The sequence below is a fragment of the Rattus rattus genome, chromosome 2 (assembly GCF_011064425.1).
Source record: "Rattus rattus isolate New Zealand chromosome 2, Rrattus_CSIRO_v1, whole genome shotgun sequence".
Taxonomy (NCBI): domain Eukaryota; kingdom Metazoa; phylum Chordata; class Mammalia; order Rodentia; family Muridae; genus Rattus; species Rattus rattus.
In genome coordinates, this window is record NC_046155.1 from 119931796 (window position 1) to 119954178 (window position 22383).

The 22383-nt window shown below is 44.1% G+C and overlaps 1 protein-coding gene and 1 non-coding gene across 7 annotated transcripts; both read right to left on the minus strand.

Annotated features, from left to right (window-relative positions):
• Positions 1 to 57: 57 nt before the first annotated feature.
• Positions 58 to 21057, minus strand: Prc1 (protein regulator of cytokinesis 1). Of its 6 annotated transcripts, XM_032893353.1 has the most exons (15): positions 20925 to 21057; positions 15014 to 15146; positions 14551 to 14673; positions 11299 to 11532; positions 11031 to 11201; positions 9694 to 9843; positions 9283 to 9430; positions 8328 to 8464; positions 6181 to 6276; positions 4808 to 4954; positions 4510 to 4620; positions 3741 to 3851; positions 3044 to 3220; positions 2683 to 2724; positions 58 to 1105 (listed from the first exon to the last, which is right to left on the minus strand). In XM_032893353.1, the coding sequence occupies exons 1-15, from the start codon at positions 20933 to 20935 to the stop codon at positions 1034 to 1036; spliced, it is 1863 nt and encodes a 620-aa protein (XP_032749244.1). In that variant the 5' UTR covers positions 20936 to 21057; the 3' UTR covers positions 58 to 1033. The 6 variants fall into 6 exon arrangements, with proteins under 6 accessions (XP_032749244.1, XP_032749241.1, XP_032749243.1 ...); XM_032893350.1 differs by lacking the exon at positions 2683 to 2724 and having other exon boundaries at positions 4519 to 4620; XM_032893352.1 differs by lacking the exon at positions 2683 to 2724 and having other exon boundaries at positions 3121 to 3220.
• LOC116895006 lies at positions 19228 to 19371 on the minus strand. Its single transcript, XR_004387194.1, has one exon. It is a non-coding gene; the product is annotated as a small nucleolar RNA SNORA48 (small nucleolar RNA).
• Positions 21058 to 22383: the final 1326 nt, after the last annotated feature.

The following is a 22383-nucleotide window of genomic DNA, read 5'->3' on the forward strand; positions in this document are numbered from 1 at the left end:
GTGAGTTTAATCTATAGATCACAAGCAACCATTGGAGAAAAATAAAACAATGTAGTATTTGAAAGATTAACTATATACATTTTATTTTAATATATTTAAAAACAACATATATATGTGTGTGAGTAGACAGCATACTGACACAGACCAGGTTTTAAAGAATCATTTAATGTGTTGGCAGAACTGGCACAGACAGAATAAATAATAGTGCTTTGGGGAGAGTAGTGATGAACTAGGTAGGCAAGAAAGAGCCTCAGTGTGGACGTGATCACACAGATAACATGGAGATGTGCAAAGTTGCGGAGTCCATGACAGAAATGGCCCAACCCACCCAGATAGCTTCTCTATTTGGTTGTCAACTACAGGGAACAGACTAGGCCCGGTGAGCACAGGGTTGGGAGACTGGAGAAAGACTGAAGAGGTCAGAGAACGTGTGTTCACACACACACACACCCCTCCGAGATTGCACTACAGAAACAACTGTCGCTGCCGCTCTTTTGGCGGCAGCTCAGGCCATCTCGAATGCTGAGACGCAAGGAACCAGATTAGGACACTGCTGGGTACAGGCCTCTGGGTAAGATCAAAGTTACTACAGCTACAGCATTTATCAAATGTCCACGAACAAAAAATATATTTTTAGATGTTAATTCCAAGTCTACAAGTCAGAATTACTTCATGTCTCACACCCTGTACCCCAAAGCTGGGCATAATCATTTTTTTCATTTTCTAATATAGTATCATGACAAACCCTTGATCATTCTTTACGTAGAATTATGGGGTAGAGAAAAAAATAGCTACCAGATGTTAAAAAGCTTGTATAACTATCATAACTAGCTTTTAAGGTCTCTTGACTCTGTGGACTCACTGTGCCCGTGAAGGCTTTCGTCTCTTGTGCTCCTGTCTAAGGCAGGTGCAGTTAACAGAACCTGCCCAAGGCAGTTGTTTCAAACATCTAAACTGTTGGGAAGTCGCCCCTTGGGTTCGTCAGTCCAGTCTAGGCACAGGAAGCCACAGCTGGCTAACTGGACAGGGATTCTCAGGACTGGATGTTGGTGGAATTGAGGATTCGAGAAGTAGCATCAGATCTGGAAGCCTTTGACAGTTCTCGCTGTTGAAGAATAGGCAACATCAGTGACAGTGCAGTTTCTACCCCTCCGCTTTAAATGTGGTCAAGGGTTATTAGCACAAAGCCTCCAGGGAAGTTTTCCTGAGTTCCTAGGAAGAGACTCAGGAACACTAGCACCATTCTGTCAGTCACAAGCCTAGCACATGTGCACATAGGCCTGAACCCAGTCCAATCTTAAGCTTCACCAAGAGAAACCCCTTATTTCACATCATAGCAGTTGTTCAGCCAAGAGAACAGCAAGCTTTGTTTTTGTTTTTCCTCACCCTACTGGGGATATAACCCCAGGGCCTTGCACATGCTAGAGGCTTTGGTTTCTTGATCCCTTTGTAAAACAAGGGTCAGACCACTTATCTACCAATCCCTGGGGCTGAGGGCTTTGTAACCTGCTGATTTGATCTCATGCTGGAGTACATGGTGGGAAAATGAAAGATGAAAGCGTGAATGGCCACTGAGAAAGACTGGTATTAGTAGAAGTCAGCTGAGTGAGTGGCTTTAGTGCTACCCCATAGACTTGGTCAACTATAGCTGCCAGTATCAGAAGAAACCCTCCGGGTTTAGCCAGAGATAGATGAATGTGTAGCTACAGTTAAGCCTCAAACAGGAAATGGGCTTTCACTGAGCAAACGTAAAAGGGAAAACTAGATGTGCTGCTCAGCAATCGGACAACTAGAGCTACACACACCCCTTTCTCCTCACACAGAAACACCACCATCCTTGTCATGGGAAGAACGGCCAGAGCATCAAGAATTCCCATACTCCAAACTGGCCATGCTGGTCTTATGGTCTCCTTCCCTATCTCACCATGAGAGGAGGTGGTCTTAAGTTTAATATGCTGCCCCCTAAAGGGGGAGGAGCAGCCCTCACCTCACTGGTAAGATACCGAGGGAAGAGAAAATAGGTGGTTAAGGAGGTCAGCAAATTCAGAGCGGGATAAATTAAAGAGCAAAGTGAAAAGGTGTTTTCTGTCTTCACACACATTAGCAGCTGCTGGCAGCAGTAATAGAGGAGAGACAATCAGCAGAGGCCAGACAGACGGGCAGCTCAGCGAGGGTTAGTAAGGAGCGTACTCCAGGAAGTAATCAGCACACAGGCCAAGAGCCTCAGGATAAGCAGCACACAGCTGGGATTCCCACCCCTATGTTGTGGGGCCTTTATTCTTTCTAGCACATTCTAGCCCGTTGAGAGGGCAACTGGGCATGGGACGGGGGCCAGGTATCTTTTCTAATTTGTTTTTGTAAATAGGTAAGAAAATAATCATTGCACCATCTTAGGTGGGGCTGAGAATCCAATTCAAGTCTGAACATGTTTTTTCTTTTCTAGCCACCATGTCCGTCTACTGGAAATAGAAACCAGAAACTTTATTTTTGAAACCCATAATAGGAATTCCTGTTTCCTTTGTTTTTGTTTTGTTCTTGTTGTTTTGACTTTTTATTTTTAAAAAGTTCTCATGTTGATACAGCTGAGATTATGGGTTAGTGAAGTGCTGTGCCCAGATGCGAATGAAGCCAGCAGATAACAGATCAGTTTGGAAAGGGGACATGCAGGGATGCCATACAGACCTGAAGCCCAACAGTGGAGCTGTCAGAAAGGGACGGGTCCTTCTAAGAACAAAGAATTAAGACAATTACCAAGAACTCCACCAAGAGAGCACCAGGGCAGTCATTAATTAGCAGGTTACCTCCTGCAGCCAAGGAATGACACCGCAGAAAGATCAGGTCAAATGTCTGGTTTCTGACATCACCCCCTTCTTCCTGTACAATCCCTTAAGCCACCCATCCCCTAGCATGATCAAGGCATGAAAGGGATTCTCAGCCCTCAGGTTGCTGTCCTGACTGAATATCCTGGGTGCCCTTGTAAAGATACCCCTCAGCCAACTGTGTGCTCCCCAGAGACTGGTAGATATCAGAAAAGGTGAATTACCGAAAACTCAGAATAGGTGCTGGCAACAGACTTAATGCTGCAGTTGCGCTGGAGGGGCGTCGAGCCAGAGTACCCACCGCTCAGGATGCTGCCATTGAGGTCCAAGTTCTCCTTGTTGGCCCTAAGCCGGGCAGCTCTAGGTGTTTTCTTTCCAGAACATAGAGAAGTGACTACTGACTGCAGAGAAGAAAGATAACTGTGTTACCTATCACCTTAGAATGAACTCCCACAGGAAACCCTGACGCTGCATTTGTGTCATAAGTCTCTTAAGCCTGGACACAGCTGACTTAATGCGGCAGTTAGGCTCGATGGTGCACACCGTGGATCCCAACAGAAGCAGGCTATCTCTGAGATCCTGGACATAACAGCTCCAGAACAGTCAGCTACACAGTGAGACCCCGCCTCAAAGCGGACATTAGCAAATCCACTCTAGAAGAAGCTCCTGATTTGTGTATCTTGTTTGTTTGCATTTGTGGCACAATCTCATGCAGCCAGGTATGTATAACCAGGGTTATTCTCATGTAAAAAGAGGTCACACAAGGGAAAGTTTAAAAAGTCCTGGTCTAATGATTATCTGGATCGACCCCAATTATCAGAATCTCAATGATCAGCAACCATGACCACAGAAAGTAGACTGAGGAGGACCTTTGGAGGAATAGGTAGCAAACAGAGACGTGTTTGTATGGAATGTACTAACCTTGCTGCCAGAAGGGGGTAGTCGAGACATAGGTGAACGGTACACTGATCCACCAAAGACAGGCCGAATGCTACTATTGGGTGTAGCAGTAGACATGGTGGTAGTGTTCATCTAAGAATAGATCACTGAGGTGAGGATAACAACACCAGCCTTTCCAGCCACCCAGCTGTACCCTGCACAAGGAGCTTCCAGTAATGTTGGCTGTGTAGAATACCATGCAGCTTTAAGGAATTTAAAAAGGTATTTTAAAAGGTATTTAAGGGAATTTAATGGTGTATGTTTGTCAAAACTTAGTAAAAGTGCACACTTTACATAATGCCTGCTTATTATACTAAAGTTATAAACTTTTAATGCTCAGGATTGAGCCAGGGCCTTGTGTACAATTTAAAAAATATTTAACATACTATGTGATGATTCATACCTGTAATTCCAGCCAGCATTCTAGAGGCATTTATTAAAAGCATGGAAGGGGTCTTTCACACAGTACTGTGGCTCCCTGTGGCAATTATAGGACAAACTTCTGCAAACTATTACTACAGAATGTTGCTCTCAGCCGCTGGGGATCTAGTGCAAAGTCCTGAGAGCTGGCAGAGCTGGTTATTCTTTGACTCTCACTACAAGCAGCCACTCAGCATTCTAGTATTTCCCCATTTGCTTGGATAGACTCAGCCTAGAAAGAGAAGCCCTTTGCCTTCTTAGCAGGACAGAGGCATAACAGGCAGAGTTTCCCTCTCCCTTGCCAACAGCAGCAGCAGGAAGATAGGTTTACCTTGCGTACTTTGCCACACTTGTTGGGAGTCTGTCCTGGTCTTTTGCTAGGTGTCCGGGGAGCACTGCCATACAGCATCTCTGTCTCTGTCTGTCTCTTGTTCTTTAGTTGCTGCATGGAACAAAGATAGCCCCAGTAAGACAGCAGGACCAGAGACTCAAATAAACATCTCTGAAGCCTGAGGTAGAAGGAGCTGCTGCAATCTATCGATTCTTCAGTGGACCCCGATCTGTGGCAGAGAGGCAGGATCACTCTAATTGCTACCCTCCCTCTTTTCTTAACTTGTGTGCACACTTACCCTCTCCTGTTTGGCTCGCTCTTTCTCCAACCGATGTAACTCCCACTGCTCTGTAACATACTCCATGAATTTCTGCCCGTTCACCACAAATGCTGTTGAGTTCTCTTGTTCCCAGTGTTCAATCCGTGCCTTCAACTCCTCTTCCAGCTGCCCCCAAACACAACACATTATTTACTTCCAATAACATTGGTGTTAATCTCAAATGAAATAATTGTCCTAAAGACTCCACCCCAGAGTGTCACCAGCCTTCGGATAGACAGTTGGACCATGTGGCTACAGTTGGAACAAATGGAAATCAAAGACTAGGAGTTCATTTAGATACACATTGAAACGGGGAATAAAGGGCAAAAACCCAGTCTAAAAATGAGAGGTTTTGATGACTAAAGTTGGAAACAGCACTGGGTGATTTATAAACAGAATTATGGGGCTGGAGAGATGGCTCAATAGTTAAGAGCACTGACTGCTGTTCTAGAGGTCCTGAGTTCAATTCCCAGCAACCACATGGTGGCTCGCAACCATCTGTAATGGGATCTGATGCCCTCTTCTGGTGTGTCTGAGGACAGCTACAGTGTACTAAATCTTTTAAGAATTATGGAAGAATTATCAGGATTTCAATATGGAATCAACCTCTTAACTAACCAGAAAGGTGGGTAAGGGAACTTGATATCTCAGTCCCCTCACCTCTACACATGGAAATAATCTTAACTTGTGGGATACTGGACAGTGATATGATAAGATGAGATGCCATGGACGAGTGCCTGGCAGAAATCAGTAAAAGCTGTTTAGTTCGAGTACAGAGCAGATGATGAGAACAAAGCACACAGACTTTGGTAAAATTCAGCGCAGGCGCAGTAGCTATCCTAATTCTCACTGAAGTCTTCACGGTACAACACCTCACTGCTATTATCCGGAGACAGCCTTTTAAAATGAGGTCATTAGGCTAGGCCCTAATCTAATAAGATGGGCAGTAATTAGGACAGAGAGACCCAGAGAAAAACCACATGAAGACACGGGGACAGAGGATGGCCATCTCTAAGTCAAACAACCTCATTAAGAGACCCAACCCTATCCAAGACACCTTGAGTTCATTAAACTTAAATTTCTGTTTTTTTGAGCCAACTACTCCCTGGCACTCAGTTGTGGCAGCCTCAGCAAACGCTGATAACTCAGATGCTACATTGGAAGGCCCACTATGTGCTGCTTTCCTATGCTTAGAAAGGACAGAGAACAAAGTATCTTTTTTTTTTTTTTTTTTTTGGTTCTTTTTTCGGAGCTGGGGACCGAACCCAGGGCCTTGCGCTTCCCCTAGGTAAGCGCTCTACCACTGAGCTAAATCCCCAGCCCGAGAACAAAGTATCTTACAAGCACAATACCTTAGGGAGTGTTTTCTGGAGCTTTGCTCGTTCCTTTTCTTCTTTTAAAAGATTTCCCCCTCGGTTTGTAAACCGACTTGGATCTGAAGCTTTTCTCTGTGAAAAATACACTTATTAGAGTAAAACTCGAAGGATGGGGAGAAGATTCAGGAAAGTGTCTGCTGCAGATCTTCAAACTCACAAGAGCTGCTTGTGCCAGTGCCTGCCTGCAACCCCATGCTGGGGGTTGGGGCTGTAGGGCAATAGGATCCTAAGGCTTGATGGCCGGCCAGCCAGCCTAACTAATGTAAGAGGCTCCAAACTGATTGAGAGAATTCAAGAAATAAGGTGGGAGCCAGCACTCAGGAGGCAGAGACAGGCAGTTTTCTGTGAGTTTGAGGCTAGTCTGGTCTAGGCAGTGAGTTTTAGGGCAGACAGAAACCATGTTTCAAAAGGAAAAAGGTAGAGAGCAATTGAAGACAGCTGATATTAACCTGTCTTGCACATGTGTATACATGCACCCACACATGAACACATATACACCACATAGAACATCAAAAACAGAAACCTACTATAGACACCAATTACTTCTGCCAAGGCTCTTCCTCACCAGATAACTTTAATGCTTTTATGAGCTGTATATTCCTGTCTACACAAAAGTGAGAAACAGTCATTTCCTATACCATGGGCATTCCCTGCCAAACGTAAGGTCATCCACTGGGGTTCAGGAAAACTAGCATTTCCTTGAAAAAGTGAAACCATACACATTAGCATATATTAGTTCTATGAAATAAGAGTGTTTCATATTCTCATGCATGTACATGATGCATGTGTTCACACCCTCCTGCTACTCTCAATGCCTTCCTGCTGATTTCCTTCCTCTTGCCAACTCTCTTTCTCCTTGGGTTTTTTGGAAGAGGTGACCCAATGAGCTTTTAAGTAGGGTTGCTTACAGGATCAAGGGTGGAGGGGTTTTGTTTGTTTTTAAGACAGGGTTTCTTTGTGCAACCCTGGCTGTCCAGGCTGGCTTCTTCCTCTGCCCCCCAAGTGCTGGGATTAAGGTGTGAGCCACCACTGCCAGACGAAGGATTATTTACAGGAACATTTGCAACTTTCCAGTAGCTACAGTACTTAAAAAGAAGATGTCTGTGGTGGTGGTGGTGGCTCATGCCTTTAATCCCAGCACTCAGGAAGCAGAGGCAGGTGATCTCTATAAATTCAAGGCCAGTCTGGTTTACAGCATGAGTTCCAGGACAGCCAGGACTACACAGAGTAATGCTGTCTCAGAAAAACAAAGAAACAACAAAATCAAAAACCAACAATGCGGGGTTGGGGATTTAGCTCAGTGGTAGAGCACTTAAGCCTAGCAAGCACAAGGCCCTGGCTTCGGTCCCCAGTCAAAAAAAAACCCAAAAACAAAACAAACAAACAAAAAAACCCAACAATTTTGTCTCTGTAGGTCCAGCTGACCTGGAACTAAAAGATCTATCTGTATGTGCAGGATAGAAGGAATCCTGCACTAGGGACCAGTCTTTACTTGCCTATAACTTCTGTCCACTTAAACACACACATGTGAAGGCCTGGGTTATATCCCCAGCACTGCCAGAAAATACGATACGCTGGGCCGGGGATGCATGACAGAACATGCAAAAGACCCTGATTTCAATTCTCAGTACCATAAAAAAAAGTTTGTCATTCTTCCATTTTAACTTTTCATTTTTGCTATTTTCTATGTATCCATAGCAATGAGCACATAACATTATAAATTAGGTGCATTACTCAAAACTAGGGGTAGATAATAGACATTGCTGACATAGTGCTTGACTGGTACAGCACATAGAAAATAACTGCGGGGAGCACGATTCCCTTTCATCCCTCCTCTTACATGTGGGTGTGTCAACCAGGGAACCTGCTTTAGACCTGTTTGTGACTGTTCTCTGCTTTCAACCAGAGCAAGGATTACCAGAGGCCTAGCTGTAAGCTTCACAGTTCCTCACCTCAGTCTGACTTCTCTAATTGTAATTTTTGGCTTTCACTTTAAGCTGAGGCTAGGCTAGAACTCCTGACAACTCCGAGCTTCCCCATGCTGGGATCACAGATAGGAGCAAACACACTTGACATGCTTTCAATACCTCTCCAAAGAAAAACAGATACAACTAGGATATTACCTCAAACTCTAGGAAAAGTTTCCAGCTCTCTTCCCATTTCTGGACTCCTTCAAACAGTTCCTTGTGAGCTTCATAATAGTTTCTTAACCGTATAACCTCAACATCATGAAGATGGAGCAGGTTTTCTGTGTAGTCCTCTGTGACAGAGAAGTTTAATGTTCTTATTAAATCCTCTAGCAGTTCTCAATCTCTGTCTGGGTCATGACCCTTTTGGGGTTAAGCGACCCTTTTCACCAGAATCACATATCATATAACCTGCATATCAGATATTTACCCTTTGATTCATAACAGAACAAAATTACAGGTTTTATGAAGTAGCAACAAAGTAACTGTACGGCTGAGGTCACCACAACATGCAGAATTGCGGTAAAGGGTCTCAGCATTAGAAAGTGAGGACCATTGCTCTCGTGTTTGTTATTCCAAGTAACTAACACTACAGTATGGAAAGTTTTCTCCTTTATAATGACAAGGTTATAAATAAAATAATAATAAATCTTAAAACAAAAAGAAAAATTATATCCACATTTGTCATAGTAGTTGGGATGGACTAAAATGCAGTCTAAAATGATGACCATTCTTCAGAGTGTGTTGTCTCTCTTTTCTGTTTCTATGCTAGGCCCTGCTGGTAGGAGACCGGGCTACATGAATTATCTAGACGGCTGTTTGGTTAGGACACTCCAACTCTGATTAGTTTAAGACAGCTTGGAACTCCTTTCTTGACTTCCTGAGTTCAGACAAAGACTCAAGCATTTAGCTGTTATAATTCTCTTTACTGCTCAAAATGTGTGCTTTAGTGTCCTTTTCTTTGGATCAAAAATAATAATAATAGGTAATATTTTTAAGGTTTGGCCGTATCTGTTCACAAGGGGAAATAAGAACTTCCTGGTGAGGGTCACAGCTTGCAAAGGACCTGCACGGGCAGCAGCCACATGAAGACCATCACCTCTGTACTAACCAGAATAGTAAGGGGCAAAAGCCTGCCTCTGTTCCTGGCTATAAAAGCACTGGTCCCAGAACTGAGCCAGCTCCACTCGAATTGTCTCAATCACTTGCTTTATGTTTTGCATTTTCAGTTCTTCTAACCGATCCACTTCTAATTTCAACTGAAAGAAAAAAGACAAAGGTTATATATCCATACTTCTAGTCCCTTGTTTGTCTATCCATGTTTAAATAAAATCACAGCACGAACCTATAGAGGTAAATCAACAACATGCTTCATAACAACATTGCAAGAGTAGACATCTAAGAAATGCGCCAAAATAGAAAGAGCGTGTCTTTGCTGGCTCGAGACTAGCTAGTAAGGACATTAGACTCACCCCAGAAATGCTCAGAGCACTATTTACCCAGCATGCACTGGACTTCTTACCGCATTCCTGATTTTAGTTTTTGACCCAGTCATAATTGCAGCCACAGGTTCTCTCTCTTCTTCAGGTATCTGTAGCCTATCCCAGAGCTCTCGGATTTGAGCACGGAGCCCCTCACATTCTGCTTCGTTTTGTGACTTTTTCACTTCCAGCTGTGACAAGGAAAGGCAGTAGTTACTCTAAGGCAGCAAAGGCTGTCCTAGACTCTCAGGAAAATGTCTGGACCCAGGAGAAGAGAAAGCACTTTTATGAGATTCTCGTATATTCATATGCACATCTTCTCTATGTAGCACAGGCTGGCTACACTTTGACTCAGGTTCCTGAATGTGGAGTATAGTTTAGGTATTGCTATTATACCTTTAGATTAAATGCTAAGAGACATCTTTTCATGCCATCTACACATATGCTGTAAGGCTGCCATTGCCATAGGCCATCAGACCTATCACAGGATTCAAATTTTGACTTCTTGTTGTGTTTTAAGACAGAATCTCATTATGTAGCCCTGGCTGGCTTGGAATTCGGACTCACCTACCTCTGCCCACTGAGGCTTAGGTTTAAAGGCATGTGTTCACATTTTGAATTATTATTAAACATTAGGCTAATTAAAATGGCTAGTACTATTTCAACTGAAATTTTAACTTAATATTCTAAAAATATTATATTTCTTATTCACATAATAGATAGCTTAGGCTCTTTTTCTCAAGGAAGGAAGGAAGGAAGGAAGGAAGGAAGGAAGGAAGGAAGGAAGGAAGGCAGGCAGGCAGGCAGGCAGGGAGGGAGGCAGGCAGGCCGGCCAGGGTTAGGATTCATGAGACTGCCAGGTTTGAATTCAATCTCTACCACTAAAAAAGCAAAAATGGAAAACAGGAGCTCAGAAGTTGGCGCAGTCAGTAAAGAGCTTGCCAGAACACGGGTGAAAAGCTGAGCCTGGAAGGGCAAGCCTGTCATCTTAGCGCGGAATGTGAGACAACCCTGTAAGGCTCACCAGCCGACAAGCCTGGCCTAGTAAGTGAGCACTGGTCCCAGTGAAAGCTTGTCTCTACAAGGTGTACAGCTCCTAGTACTGACACTTGCAGGTGACCCTCTCTTATATGTTCTCTCTCTCTCTCTCTCTCTCTCTCTCTCTCTCTCTCTCTCTCTCACTCACTCACACACACACACACACACACACACACACACACACACACACACACACACGCGCGCGCGCGCGCACGCCATTCTTTGTGTTTGCTTATGTATTCTCTTCACTCACACTGGCCCCTTATTTAAGACTAAGCTGTCAGTTTCTTCATTGATGAATACGACTGAGATGCTACGCCATAACTGGAGCAGACAGTACCTGCTTTAGCAGCTTCTGTAATGTTGCGATATTCTCCAGTGACAAACAAAAGGCACTCTCATCCTCACACACTACATCTCTTTCAAAGCTTGTATCCGGAGTGTGCTCTAATTCTTCCATACACAATATGATTTGTCTCTTAATGTTGACAAATTGTTCATGCCTCGATTCCTTAAAAAAAAGAAAGAAAGAAAACCAAGAAAAACAAATTAAAGACACCTAAAAGTCGAGGAGTTTCAGGGTAGAATGAATGATGCAGGCGGCATACCTTTGTTTCCCTCAAAGTTGCCACACGTTGTCGGAATAGATTCAGCTCTTCTAAGGTGGGGACGGAGGTGCTGTCCACATCACAGGGAGGCATACACAGAATTTCACGGAGCTCTTGATCTTGTTCTTGAAGTAGCTTAAGTTCCTGCTTTCTCTCCTTTTTCTGTTTTCTCATCAATTCTACTTGAGTGCGCAAATCTTTTTCTAATTGCAAGACAGTTATTTCTTTATCTTCCTGTGAAACGACATGATTATTAATTATAAAGGCCAAGGATGGGAAGCACTGAGAGAAACAGCGACTGACAAAGCAAGCACTTCAAGCTGGCGTGGCTATGCACACTTTAATCCTTGCTCTCGGGAGGTAGAGGCAGGGGGCTCTCCGAGTTCAAGGCCAGCCTCGTCTTGACCGAGAGAGGGTCACCTAGGGTTTCTAGCAGGGAAGGCCTGTCTTTCTTTCTCTTGACTTGTAGTGTGTGGCCAAGAAAGGGCTCAAAGTCCTGGCCTTCGCACCTCCTGTCCCAGGGGCTCAGGTCATTGGCATGGGTCCTATGCCCAACTTCCTTTTCCATTTGTTTTTCTTTAACAATGGCAAAATGCCCAATTATCACCCTACATACAAATCTTTGTAGTTTGTCAGTGTATAGCAGTGGTCTACAACTTAGCAGTAGATTTACTCCATGACATTTCATCTTTACAATGGGACAAAGGCAATACACACTCAGCACAATCTATATTTCAAGTACTAATTTAACCACAGCTTTTCACTTTCATACAGTACTAAAATTACACAAACTACACTACACTTTTTCATTTCTGAGATAGTCTCACTGGCCTTGAACTTGGTATCTTCCTGTCTGGTTTCCACATGCCGAGTATACAGGCCTGCACTGTCACACCAACCAAAAATCATGTGTATGCAACCTTTGACAGTATGACACAAAATTGACGTCTACGTAGTTCATACCTGAGGACAGGCTGTCAAGATGGCTTGGAGGGTAAAGGCTTGCTGTCAAGCCTGACAATCTGCTCCTCAGAGCCCACAGGGTAAAGGAAAGAAACAAGTCCTGTAAGATGTTCTCTGACCCGTGCACACCTATAATCCCAGCACTTGGTAGGCAGAGGCATGTGGACCTGAGTTCAAGGCCAGCCTGGTCTACAGAATGAGTTCCAGGACAGCCAGGGCTACACAGAGAAACCCTGTCTCAAAAAAGTCAAACAAACTAAAAAGCAAAACCAAAACAAACCAAAAAACCCCAAAGCTCTCGTAGCACATGTCTGTGTGGTGAAGGGTTGCCATGACATGCATAGGACAGTAACAGAATGGCATTTCACATGGCTTTTGGGGACTGAACTCAGGCCCTCTGGTTTTTATGACAATCACCCACTGACTCATCTTGCTGGCCAATACCAGAGACTAAAACTAGGACATGACGCACACTGGTAAGACCCCCTAAGGCTGAACTGCATCCACAGTGGTTTAGATTACAAATCTGTACTAATCCACAGGTTAAACGTGTGTGTACGATGGGGCCAAACTCTAGGCTAATGTGCTTTGTGCAATGTGTACAACAACCAAGTGTAAACTACAATTTCCCATAACTTAATTGTACAATTAAAAAAAATTTATGATGGCTTTATGAGGATGTGGTCTAAGTCAAGAAGCAATTGTGAATACTGCTGTGCAATCCTACAGTCACTCACCTCCAGAATTCATTTCTTCTTGCAAAACTCAACTGCTCATTTGGCAAAAGGTCCTCCTTTATGCTCCCACCCACTCCAGTCCACTCCACTTCTCGGCTCTATGAATCTGACTGTCTTAGGTACCAGGGGACTTTGTAAGAGGGTACAACGACCAGAAAAGGCTTGGTTAGCTAGAGATGGTTTATCTAGTTCTTACTAGCTGAAATACATCAATGTCAACTTAGTAGATCCTTCTCTACTGCAGTGGATAAATAAGGGACTAACTAGAGTGACTAGTGATTCTATGTCCTACAAATAAATACAGTTTCATTTAGAATTGTTAAAAACTGCTGTATGTTTAAGGAAGATAGATGTACCAGTGTGCACCAACTTCTCATGTACCTATTTCGACATTGAAAATTTAAAAACAAAAAGACTGAACTGAAGAGAAACTTTATGTAAAAATCAGTGTCATTTATGGTAATTTCAAGAGACTGCTCTGACATCATGATCTGCTTGAATGCTCTTGACTGCCAGGGATGAATCACCCTTCCCCTTTAAAGGCAGTCTGAGTGCCAGAACTACTCCTCTACAGATGCCGGTGCTCAGTCAGTCCTGTTACGGTAAACAGGACATGAGAACCAGTCACCACCTTTCCCTGCTCCTCTGTGCCCAACTTTTCAGGTCCTATTCTGGTTGATTTAGGGCATGCAGCTTTCGAGCATGGAAAAGAACAAAGCGGTTGGATTTGGCTGCCTCCCTTTCTTTGTTATCACTAGGTACCCTCACCTCCTGGTCCCACTCACTGTCAGGGTGGACGGGAGCATGGACACGTATATGAACAGATAGATCAACTCTGGGGGGTCACTCCCTAGGACTGTCCACTTTGCTATTGGTTTTAAAATTTATAAGGGTATAAGTTTTTCTCCTGCACGTGTCTTAAGTGTGCTACATGTGGACCTGATACCCAGTGAGGCCAGAGAGGGTGCTGGAGCTCCTGGGCTCGGAATTCAGGACAGTTGTAATACAACGCGTGTGCTGGGGACTGAATCTGGCCCCTGTGCATGAGTGAGTGTTCTTAACTGCTGAGCCATTTCTCCAGCCCTCTGCCTTGTTTTTTATCTTTGTTTTCTTTTTGGAGATAACTTTTTTATTGGTTTGAAGCTTATGGATCAGGCTAGGCTGGCTAGCCAGTTAATCTTGAGAGATCAATCTATCTCTGACCCCCAGCAGTAAGGTTACAAGCATATGCTACCATAGCTGGCTTTTCCAAATGGCTATGAGGACTGGACTCAGTTCTAATAGCTGTGAGGAGAGGACTTTACCAACTAACCCATTTCTTCCATGTTTCCCCAGCCCTTTCCACACAAACATCTGTGCCTCCATTTTCCTCAAAGTTAATTTAAAAACATTATTAAGCTCTATAAAACAGAAAAATGGCAAGGAGTTTTGATAACCTAATATTAGCTGCTTCACTTCAACATCTCATGTCTAGTCCTTCTCCTATAAGAAAGCTTTGGATTTGCAGTCCTAAATGAAACCAATCTCCCAAGCACTACGTTCCGCCACATACCTCAAATGGCTTGACTTGTAGCTCGCTGCACAGGGTGCTCAGCTCCTTCCGACAGATGGATATGCTCTTGAGAAGCCTTTCCCGCAGGTTCTCCTCCTCAGCAATCATTTTATCCAGAAGATCCTACAGGCGAGAAGACAGCTGATAAAGACTTGGAGCCAATGAGAACAAAACAATAAAAACATAGCAGAAAACCCACAAAATCAACTAGCATTAATATCAAAACCCTCATAATTTCAAATTTTACAGAAAGGGCTTTAAATAAAATCAGGACCATCCCATGATACTTTAGTATAAAGGCCCCGGAGTCAATCCCCTCTATCAGATATGGGCTCTAGCAATTGAGCTCAGGTCCAGGCTCATATCATGGAGTTGCAGTGGGTACCTTACCTGCTAAGTTACCCACCGATAATGTCCATCCCCACTGTTGTCCCTGCAGAGGAAGCAGTGTGAATCAACTCACCTTTATATGCTTCTTTACAACCTCGGTTCTTTGTAGTCTCTGCTCCTCGGGAATCCCAATTAACCCCCATATTTCCCGAAGGTGAGTTAGAGCTTTCTGGAGGCATACGATGGACTCGTCTGCTAGCACCTCACTGAAAAATCAATAGAAAACCACTTTGTAAGACCCAGCATCACTGCCTCAAAATGAAAAGCACCATTTTCAGGAACTAAACTGAGTAGTTTCCCAGTGGCCCTGAGAGTAAATTCAGAGTAGGCATACTGGTTTAATAAATGCTCAGCCATTCTCCGTGTTTCCTAAACACACTAGCAAAATTATTCCATTCACCTGAATAACAACCAATGACTTTGATCAATGTTTCTATGTCTAATACTGAATTACAAATGCCTTTACAAAAGAAAACCAGGGCTGGAGAGATGGCTCAGCGGTTAAGAGCACTGACTGCTCTTCAGGAGGTCCTGAGTTCAATTCCCAGCAACCACATGGTGGCTCACAACCATCTGTAATGGGATCTGATGCCCTCTTCTGGTGTGTCTGCAAGACAGTGACAGTGTACTCATAAAATAAAAAATTAGAAGAGAAAAACCAGACAAAATATCAGTAAAATAAACTCCTAGCTAGCATAAGAGCTTGCTAGTGAGAGGCTCCTGAAAACAGCTGCCGGAGAGCTGGGCATGGTGGTTTGTGCCCTTAAAGCCTACACTCGAGAGACTGAGCTGAGCCTTAAGTCCAAGAATCTTCGGCCTCAGCCTCCAGAGTGCTGGGATTACAAATGCACCCCACAAGCCCAGAACTCAGGAGGCAGAGGCAGCTGGATCTCTGTGAGGTCGAGGCCACCCTAGTGTACAAAATCAGTCCAGGACAGCCAGTGCTGCATAGAGAAACCATTGTGTTGACCAAAAAGGAAGCCAAGACTTGAGTGGGGATAGAAGCAGCACTTAGCCATAGCACGGGAAGTAGAGACAGCCGTATGCCAACAGAATGGACCGATACACTCCAACAGTGAAAAGGAACAAATTACAAACAACACTGCCAAAACTCAAAACATGGTAGGCTGGCAAAGGGCTCAACATGTGAAGACTGAGTTGAATCCCTGCAACCTACATGGTAGGAAAAAAGTGGTTCCTACATGTTGGCCTTTGACTTCACAAAACAACTAACAAATAAATGTGAAAAAAAAAAAGCAATAAAATAATACTAATTATGCTGAACTATGGCAAGTGTAAAGTCAAACCCAGTGATCCCTTCCCATGAGATTCACCTGACATAGGATGGCCTTGACCCTTGACCCTTTGGTTCTCCTTGCACCTGCGCCACCAACCCTGGCAGTATGTAATCTTTGAAAGTTTCACTTTAGATTAGTGTCTTTAGCCAGAAAGCAGCGGCACATGTCTTAAATACCTGCACTAGGGGTGTAGAGCAGTCAGACCTCTGAAATTTTAGGCCAACCTGATCTACAGAACAAGTTCCAGTTTAGCCATGGCTACAGAGAGAAACCCTGCCTCAAAAAACAAACAAAAAAATAATCTCCTTTATAACATGTAAATAATAGATTGTTTTCTCCTTTTTCTTAGCTGCATCAAGGAAACAGACTGCTTTGGCTCTAAAGAACTGGAGCCTGGATAAACTCTGCCACCCTTTAGCACCCATTGGCCTTGGAATAAACCATTTAACCGACTACTGTATCCCCACAAATGATGGGGCCGGACACTTTGGTTACTGGTGTGTTTCAGAGAATTCAGTGATTTTAAGAAATACCAGTCTAGGGGTTGGGGATTTAGCTCAGTGGTAGAATGCTTGCCTAGGAAGCACAAGGCCCTGGGTTCGGTCCCCAGCTCCAAAAAAAAGAACAAAAAAAAAAAAAAAAAAAAAAAAACAGTCTAGACCTCCATAAGTTCCTCAAAAGATCTTCAACAGTCACAAACAAACCTTAATATATTCACACTCAAACACTTCTCCCTAGTCATAAAATCCCAGTTTAGGTTGCCTGTCCTAGGTGGATAGCATTAGCACCCAGACAATAATCTAGTGCTTAAAAACTTTTACTGGTACACTAACCCAACAACTGTTAGGGGAATCTTAAAATTGTACTGTACTCCATTTCAGAAATCTCTGTACTCACGTAGTATTTAGAATATACTGTACTCAATTCAGAAATGTTAACAGATTAATGCAATTAATATAATTTCTATGACTCGATACCCAGCTAAGGAGTTTCCCTAAGGAGGCATGGCTCTTGCACTTCACTTCCTTAACAAAAAAGCTGGCCATGTCAAAACACTAACATCTCATCAAATTAACTGTCTTTTTACAGTCTTAAAGGTCCATCCTTACTAGTCAACTCCATGACAGCTAGATTTCTATTTAAAACAAAACAAAACAAAACAACAAACCACTGCTCAAGCCCCAAGAAAATACCCACTTCTCCTCATACTCTCCTCAGGAAAACAATTCAATTACCTTATCCTCCAACCCATCAATCCCTCCAGAGTGCAGCCAACAGAACTTCCTAAGTATTCCCTGAACAATGTCCCCACCCGTCACATGCTGGGTGATGCTGGGTGTTTCTACATACTAGGTTCCCTTCATGTGTCACAGTCTTACCCGGGAAACTAGGAACATGTTACTCACAATCACATTTGTTTTTATGTGTATGGGTGCTTCGTCTGCATGTATGCCTGTACCCCGTATGTGTGTGCCTTGCAAGGTGCCTAAGGAGGTCAGAAGAGGTCACAAATGCTACGAGCTGCCATGTGGGTGTTGAGATTTCAATTCAGAGCTGGGTGTGTTAAAACACACCTTTAACCTCAGGCACTCTGGAGGCAGAGGCGGCTGATCTCTGTAAATTCCAGGACACCTCCCTAGAGCCAGTTTCAGGAAAGCCAGGGGCATACACACAGCTGTCTAGGAAAAAAAAGGTGCATACTCCTCTTCCAGAGGGCTGGAGCTCAGTTCCCAGCACCTATATCAGGTAGATCACTATCATCTGTAACTCTGGTGGAATGAGTAGCTCGGACCTCAATTGTGACTGAACCACACATTAGCACACAAGTGATTACAAGAGAAATCCTTGACTGTTTATGGAGTTGGAGGCCAGCCTAGGCTACATGAAACCCTTTAATAAAACTCAGAATTCTTGTACAAATGTTTGTGTGACCATCCTTTCGCTTCTCCTGGGTAAATGCTAGCAGTGGAATTGTGGGGTTGCATGGTAACTGATTGAGACTGCACACCAATGTTGCTACATCATCTTTCGTCCCATAAGCAGTATATTCGGGTGTAGTTTCTCACCAGTATTTGTTCTTTCATTTCCCTACAAGTCCTCCTCTGTGCAGCTCTGGCTGTTCTGGAATTTGCTCGGTAGACCAGGTGGTCTGGAACTCTGAGATCCGCCTGCCTCTGCCTGCCTCCCAAGTGCTGGGATCAGAGGGGCCTGCCACAGATGCCCGGACCACCAAGGCCTGCCGTTTTCTGTCATTGTAGCCATCCTGGTGGTTGTGAAGTAGTGTCTACTTGTGATTTGATTTACATTTCTTTGATGACTAATGCTGAACAACCAGTCATTTACGGATCTCATTTGAAGAGATAAGTGCTCAAATTCTTTTCCCATTGCACTAGGTTGATTTTAAGTCAGACCAAAAGACAACAACGACAACAACAACAACAAAAAAGAAGAAGAAGAAAGAAAGAAAGGAAGGAGGGAATGGTTTTATCCTCTATGCTAGTGAAGCTAGGTGGCCTTGCTAGCATCTGAAAGTGAGGAGCATAGGAAATTGGAGACAGTCCTTTCACTTTTTGTTGGTTTGTTTCTGAGACAGGGTCTCACCATGTAGCTCTGGCTGGCCTGGACCTCAGAGAGGCACCTGTACAGGGATTAAGGCATGAGCCCTGTGCCTATGCTTTCCGTGTAATGAACAGCCGTGAAGGAGGGAGAAATGACGAAGATAAAGATGTGCTGATGGGGTGGAGGGATGGCTCAGAGGTTAAGAGCACTGGCTGCTCTCCCAGAAGCTTTGACCACATATGATGGTGTACGTCTCTAATCCCCACACTCAGAAGCACTCAGAAGGCACAGGCAGCTGCATCTCTGGGTTTGAGGCCAGCCTGGTCTACACAGGGAGTTCCAGGGCAGCCAGGGCTGTGTACAGACCCTGTTTTAAAATCACCCTACCTTAAAAAATAAATACAATAAAAAAGACATTTTTTTTTTCTTTGCATGTGCCCTAGGCATGAAACAGCTTTGGCCACCGAGCCAGGCATCAAGCTAGGATGAGCAAAGGCCTGCCATCTGCTCTGTCCCTGCCTGATATAAGAGCACCACCGCCAACCAGGTGTCTCCTTGCCCACTGCCAGGGGGGAAAAGGCATCTTCTTAAAATACAACATTGAGATGTAAACTCAGTGATCTCAAATCCATCTGAAACCAAGACAAGGGATTGGTGTGGCCTTCCGCAATCTCAAGACTGTCTCTAAATTTTTACAAAAGCAGAAGATGCTTGAACAACTGGAACTCATACTGGAAGACTGTATATTACTTTTTTTTGGGGGGGGTGTGTCCCTTATAGGCTAGTCTGGCCTTGAAATTCCTAACTCTACCTCCCAAGAAAGTAGTGGGGATATAGGCGTGCCACCTCGCCCAGCTGTCTGGGTTTCCTACTTATTCTTCTTTTTATGGCAGAATGTCTGGAGCTCTCCTGCCTTGGGCTTCTGACATCTGTAGATTACAGCTGAGGGTAACCACATCCAAATATACTTTGAATACAAGTTTCTTTTCAATGTAATTTATGACTTTACTAGTCTTCATAATGCACCATTAATCCCAGAAGAGTGTAAATATATCACTTGGATGAGATTATCTGGAATCTTTAGCCTTGTACTCAAGTTATTTTCACAATACTACTTTATTAAGCACTCTTCCCAGACTCTTGAGGCCAAGGGTCTGGGGGTAAAAAAATATGATCAAAATTAATCATGAAACCAAGATTCTTAAAATTAAAGCCTTGACACCCAGTCATTGCAGAAAGTTATTTTATATAAGTTCGAAAACAGGCATTCAGCCTCTTACCCAAAGAGTCGTTCTGATCAATTTCAAATCAAGCACTCCCAAGTAGTGCTCAGTAAATTTCTTTTTAATAGAGGGTCCTATTTATGTATATATGTATGTATGTATGTATGTGCGTTGGTGTTTTGCCTAAATGTATGTCTGAGTGTGAGGATGTCAAATCACCTGGAACTGGAGTTACAGACAGTTGTGAGCTGCCTTGTGAGCGCTGGGTATTGAACCCAGGTCCTCTGGAGAGCAGCCAGTGTTTTTAGCCGCTGAACTATCTCTCTAACCCCGCCTAGGAATCTTAAAACGACCGGAAAAGAATTCCATAATTTGAGTTTGTTAACTTGCAAGTCATCTTTCCAAATCAAGTAAAAACACGGAACTGAAGACATTTAGAAAAGCGATATATTTAAAACTTCAGGGCTTTTTGAACGGTCTCGCTACCTAGCCCAGGCTAGTCTCAAAAGTACGTCTCCTAGGCTAAACTCAAATCAGTCTTGTTCTAGCCTCCCGAGCAATGGGATTACAGACTATACTTAGAAATGATAAGTCCACACCATTACAGGCTCAGCATTTACACGGAAGCGACCGAGTGGCCAGGACCTGAGGCTGCACCTGCGCTCCGCCGCCAGCTGCGCCAGGGCCTGAGACAAACCCACCCCGGCCTCGAGGAAGCGTGTCAACCCGCGCTGTCCGGTCCGCTGCTCGCCCCGCTAGTAGCCTCGGCCCCAGATGCCCTCCCTGCTGGCTTCCAGCGCCCGCAGCCTCAGACCCAGGTGCCTGAAGCCGGGCGAACCAGGCTGCCGAACCTGGTACCAGACCCGCACCTCAATAGTGGCTCCCTCCCCTAAGAGACCCGCACCTTCTCCTCATGGCGGATGCTCCGAGCCGTCCAGAATCGAGACCCTCCACTTCCCACGCGCGGGACGGAGGAAGGTAACCAGCCACGGCAGCCTTCAACTTTCAGTCGGTCTCCACTCTCGAGCCGTTGGACCCCGCGGAATTCAAACCGAGCCGGAGGCGGCGCCGGCCGACAATTGGTTACTACCTCCGCCACTCACGGAGCTCCGCCCTCGCCCCGCCCCTCCTGAAAGGGGCTGCTGCCTAGGCCTGGGGACTGGAGTACAGAGAACGCACAGGGCGTGGGAAGCGCTAGCCGAGGAACGCGCGCCGGCCTCAGTGTGCGCATGCGTACACCCATCCCTCAAGGGAGGGGTAAAGGGTGGCCATTGATGTCACCCGAGCCCCACCCGGTCGGTCGGCGCCGTTGGGTTTCAAAATTTTGTGCTTCCTCCGAGGTAACCGGGGAGACTCCCAAAACAGCTCAAAACTACCCGCTACTCTCCAATGTCCCAAGAGGAACAGGGATTAGCAGCAAAGTTTAGAAGGCAAACAAACCAGGCTCTTCGGCCTGGTATCTTAGTAGGCAAGTTTATCGCATTTAATCATTAGAACACACCTGTTAATAATTATCATCACTATCCTGTAGAAAAATTCGAGATTTGAGTAGCTTTTCCAGAACGTAGGCTGCTGAGGCAGGACGGGGAAATAATTTGGGTTACATGAAAAAAAAAAAAAAAAGACTAATTTACTTGCCCAATTAAGCTGTGAGCAAATGGTGATAATCTGGGCTTTGTTTTTCTTGCAAATTATAGGATTTAGGTAAATTAGGAAAATTTCACAATTCGAACATGACTTCAAAGTACTTGTGTGTCCTTTTCTTCCCACTGATCCATAGTTGCTCCCTGCTGCATCTGAATCACATTTTTCAGTGATTTACTTTTACCTAATATGCTGGTATGGGAGTATCACCTCAGTCACACATTTTGCTACTCATACTAAAATTTGTAATAAAGCTGAGATGAATTTCTTTTTTACTACCTTCTCAAAAAAGGATTTGTAGAAGTGTAATTATTGAACATGCCTTTCCAAAGAGGTATTTATTAACCTATCTTCTGCACCAAGCTTTCATTGGAATATCCTTGCTACCCACAGCAACGGTGACTAGCAATGTGCTTTTGAACCATGACGTTCCATCTATAGCTCTGAAACAACCCCAAATCTGGTTTATACTGAATTATAACTGAAATTGTTTTTCTATAGTGGTCAATTGTACCATCTATAAGAATCTCATTATTTGGGGTTGGGATTTAGCTCAGTGGTAGAGCGCTTGCCTAGGAAGCACAAGGCCCTGGGTTGGTCCCCAGCTCCAAAAAAAAAGAACCAAAAAAAAAAAAAAAAAAGAATCTCATTATTTGCTTTTCTTTTTATGATAAATACATTTATTAAATTTATTCCTCTGTATATGGAGAACAGAGGGA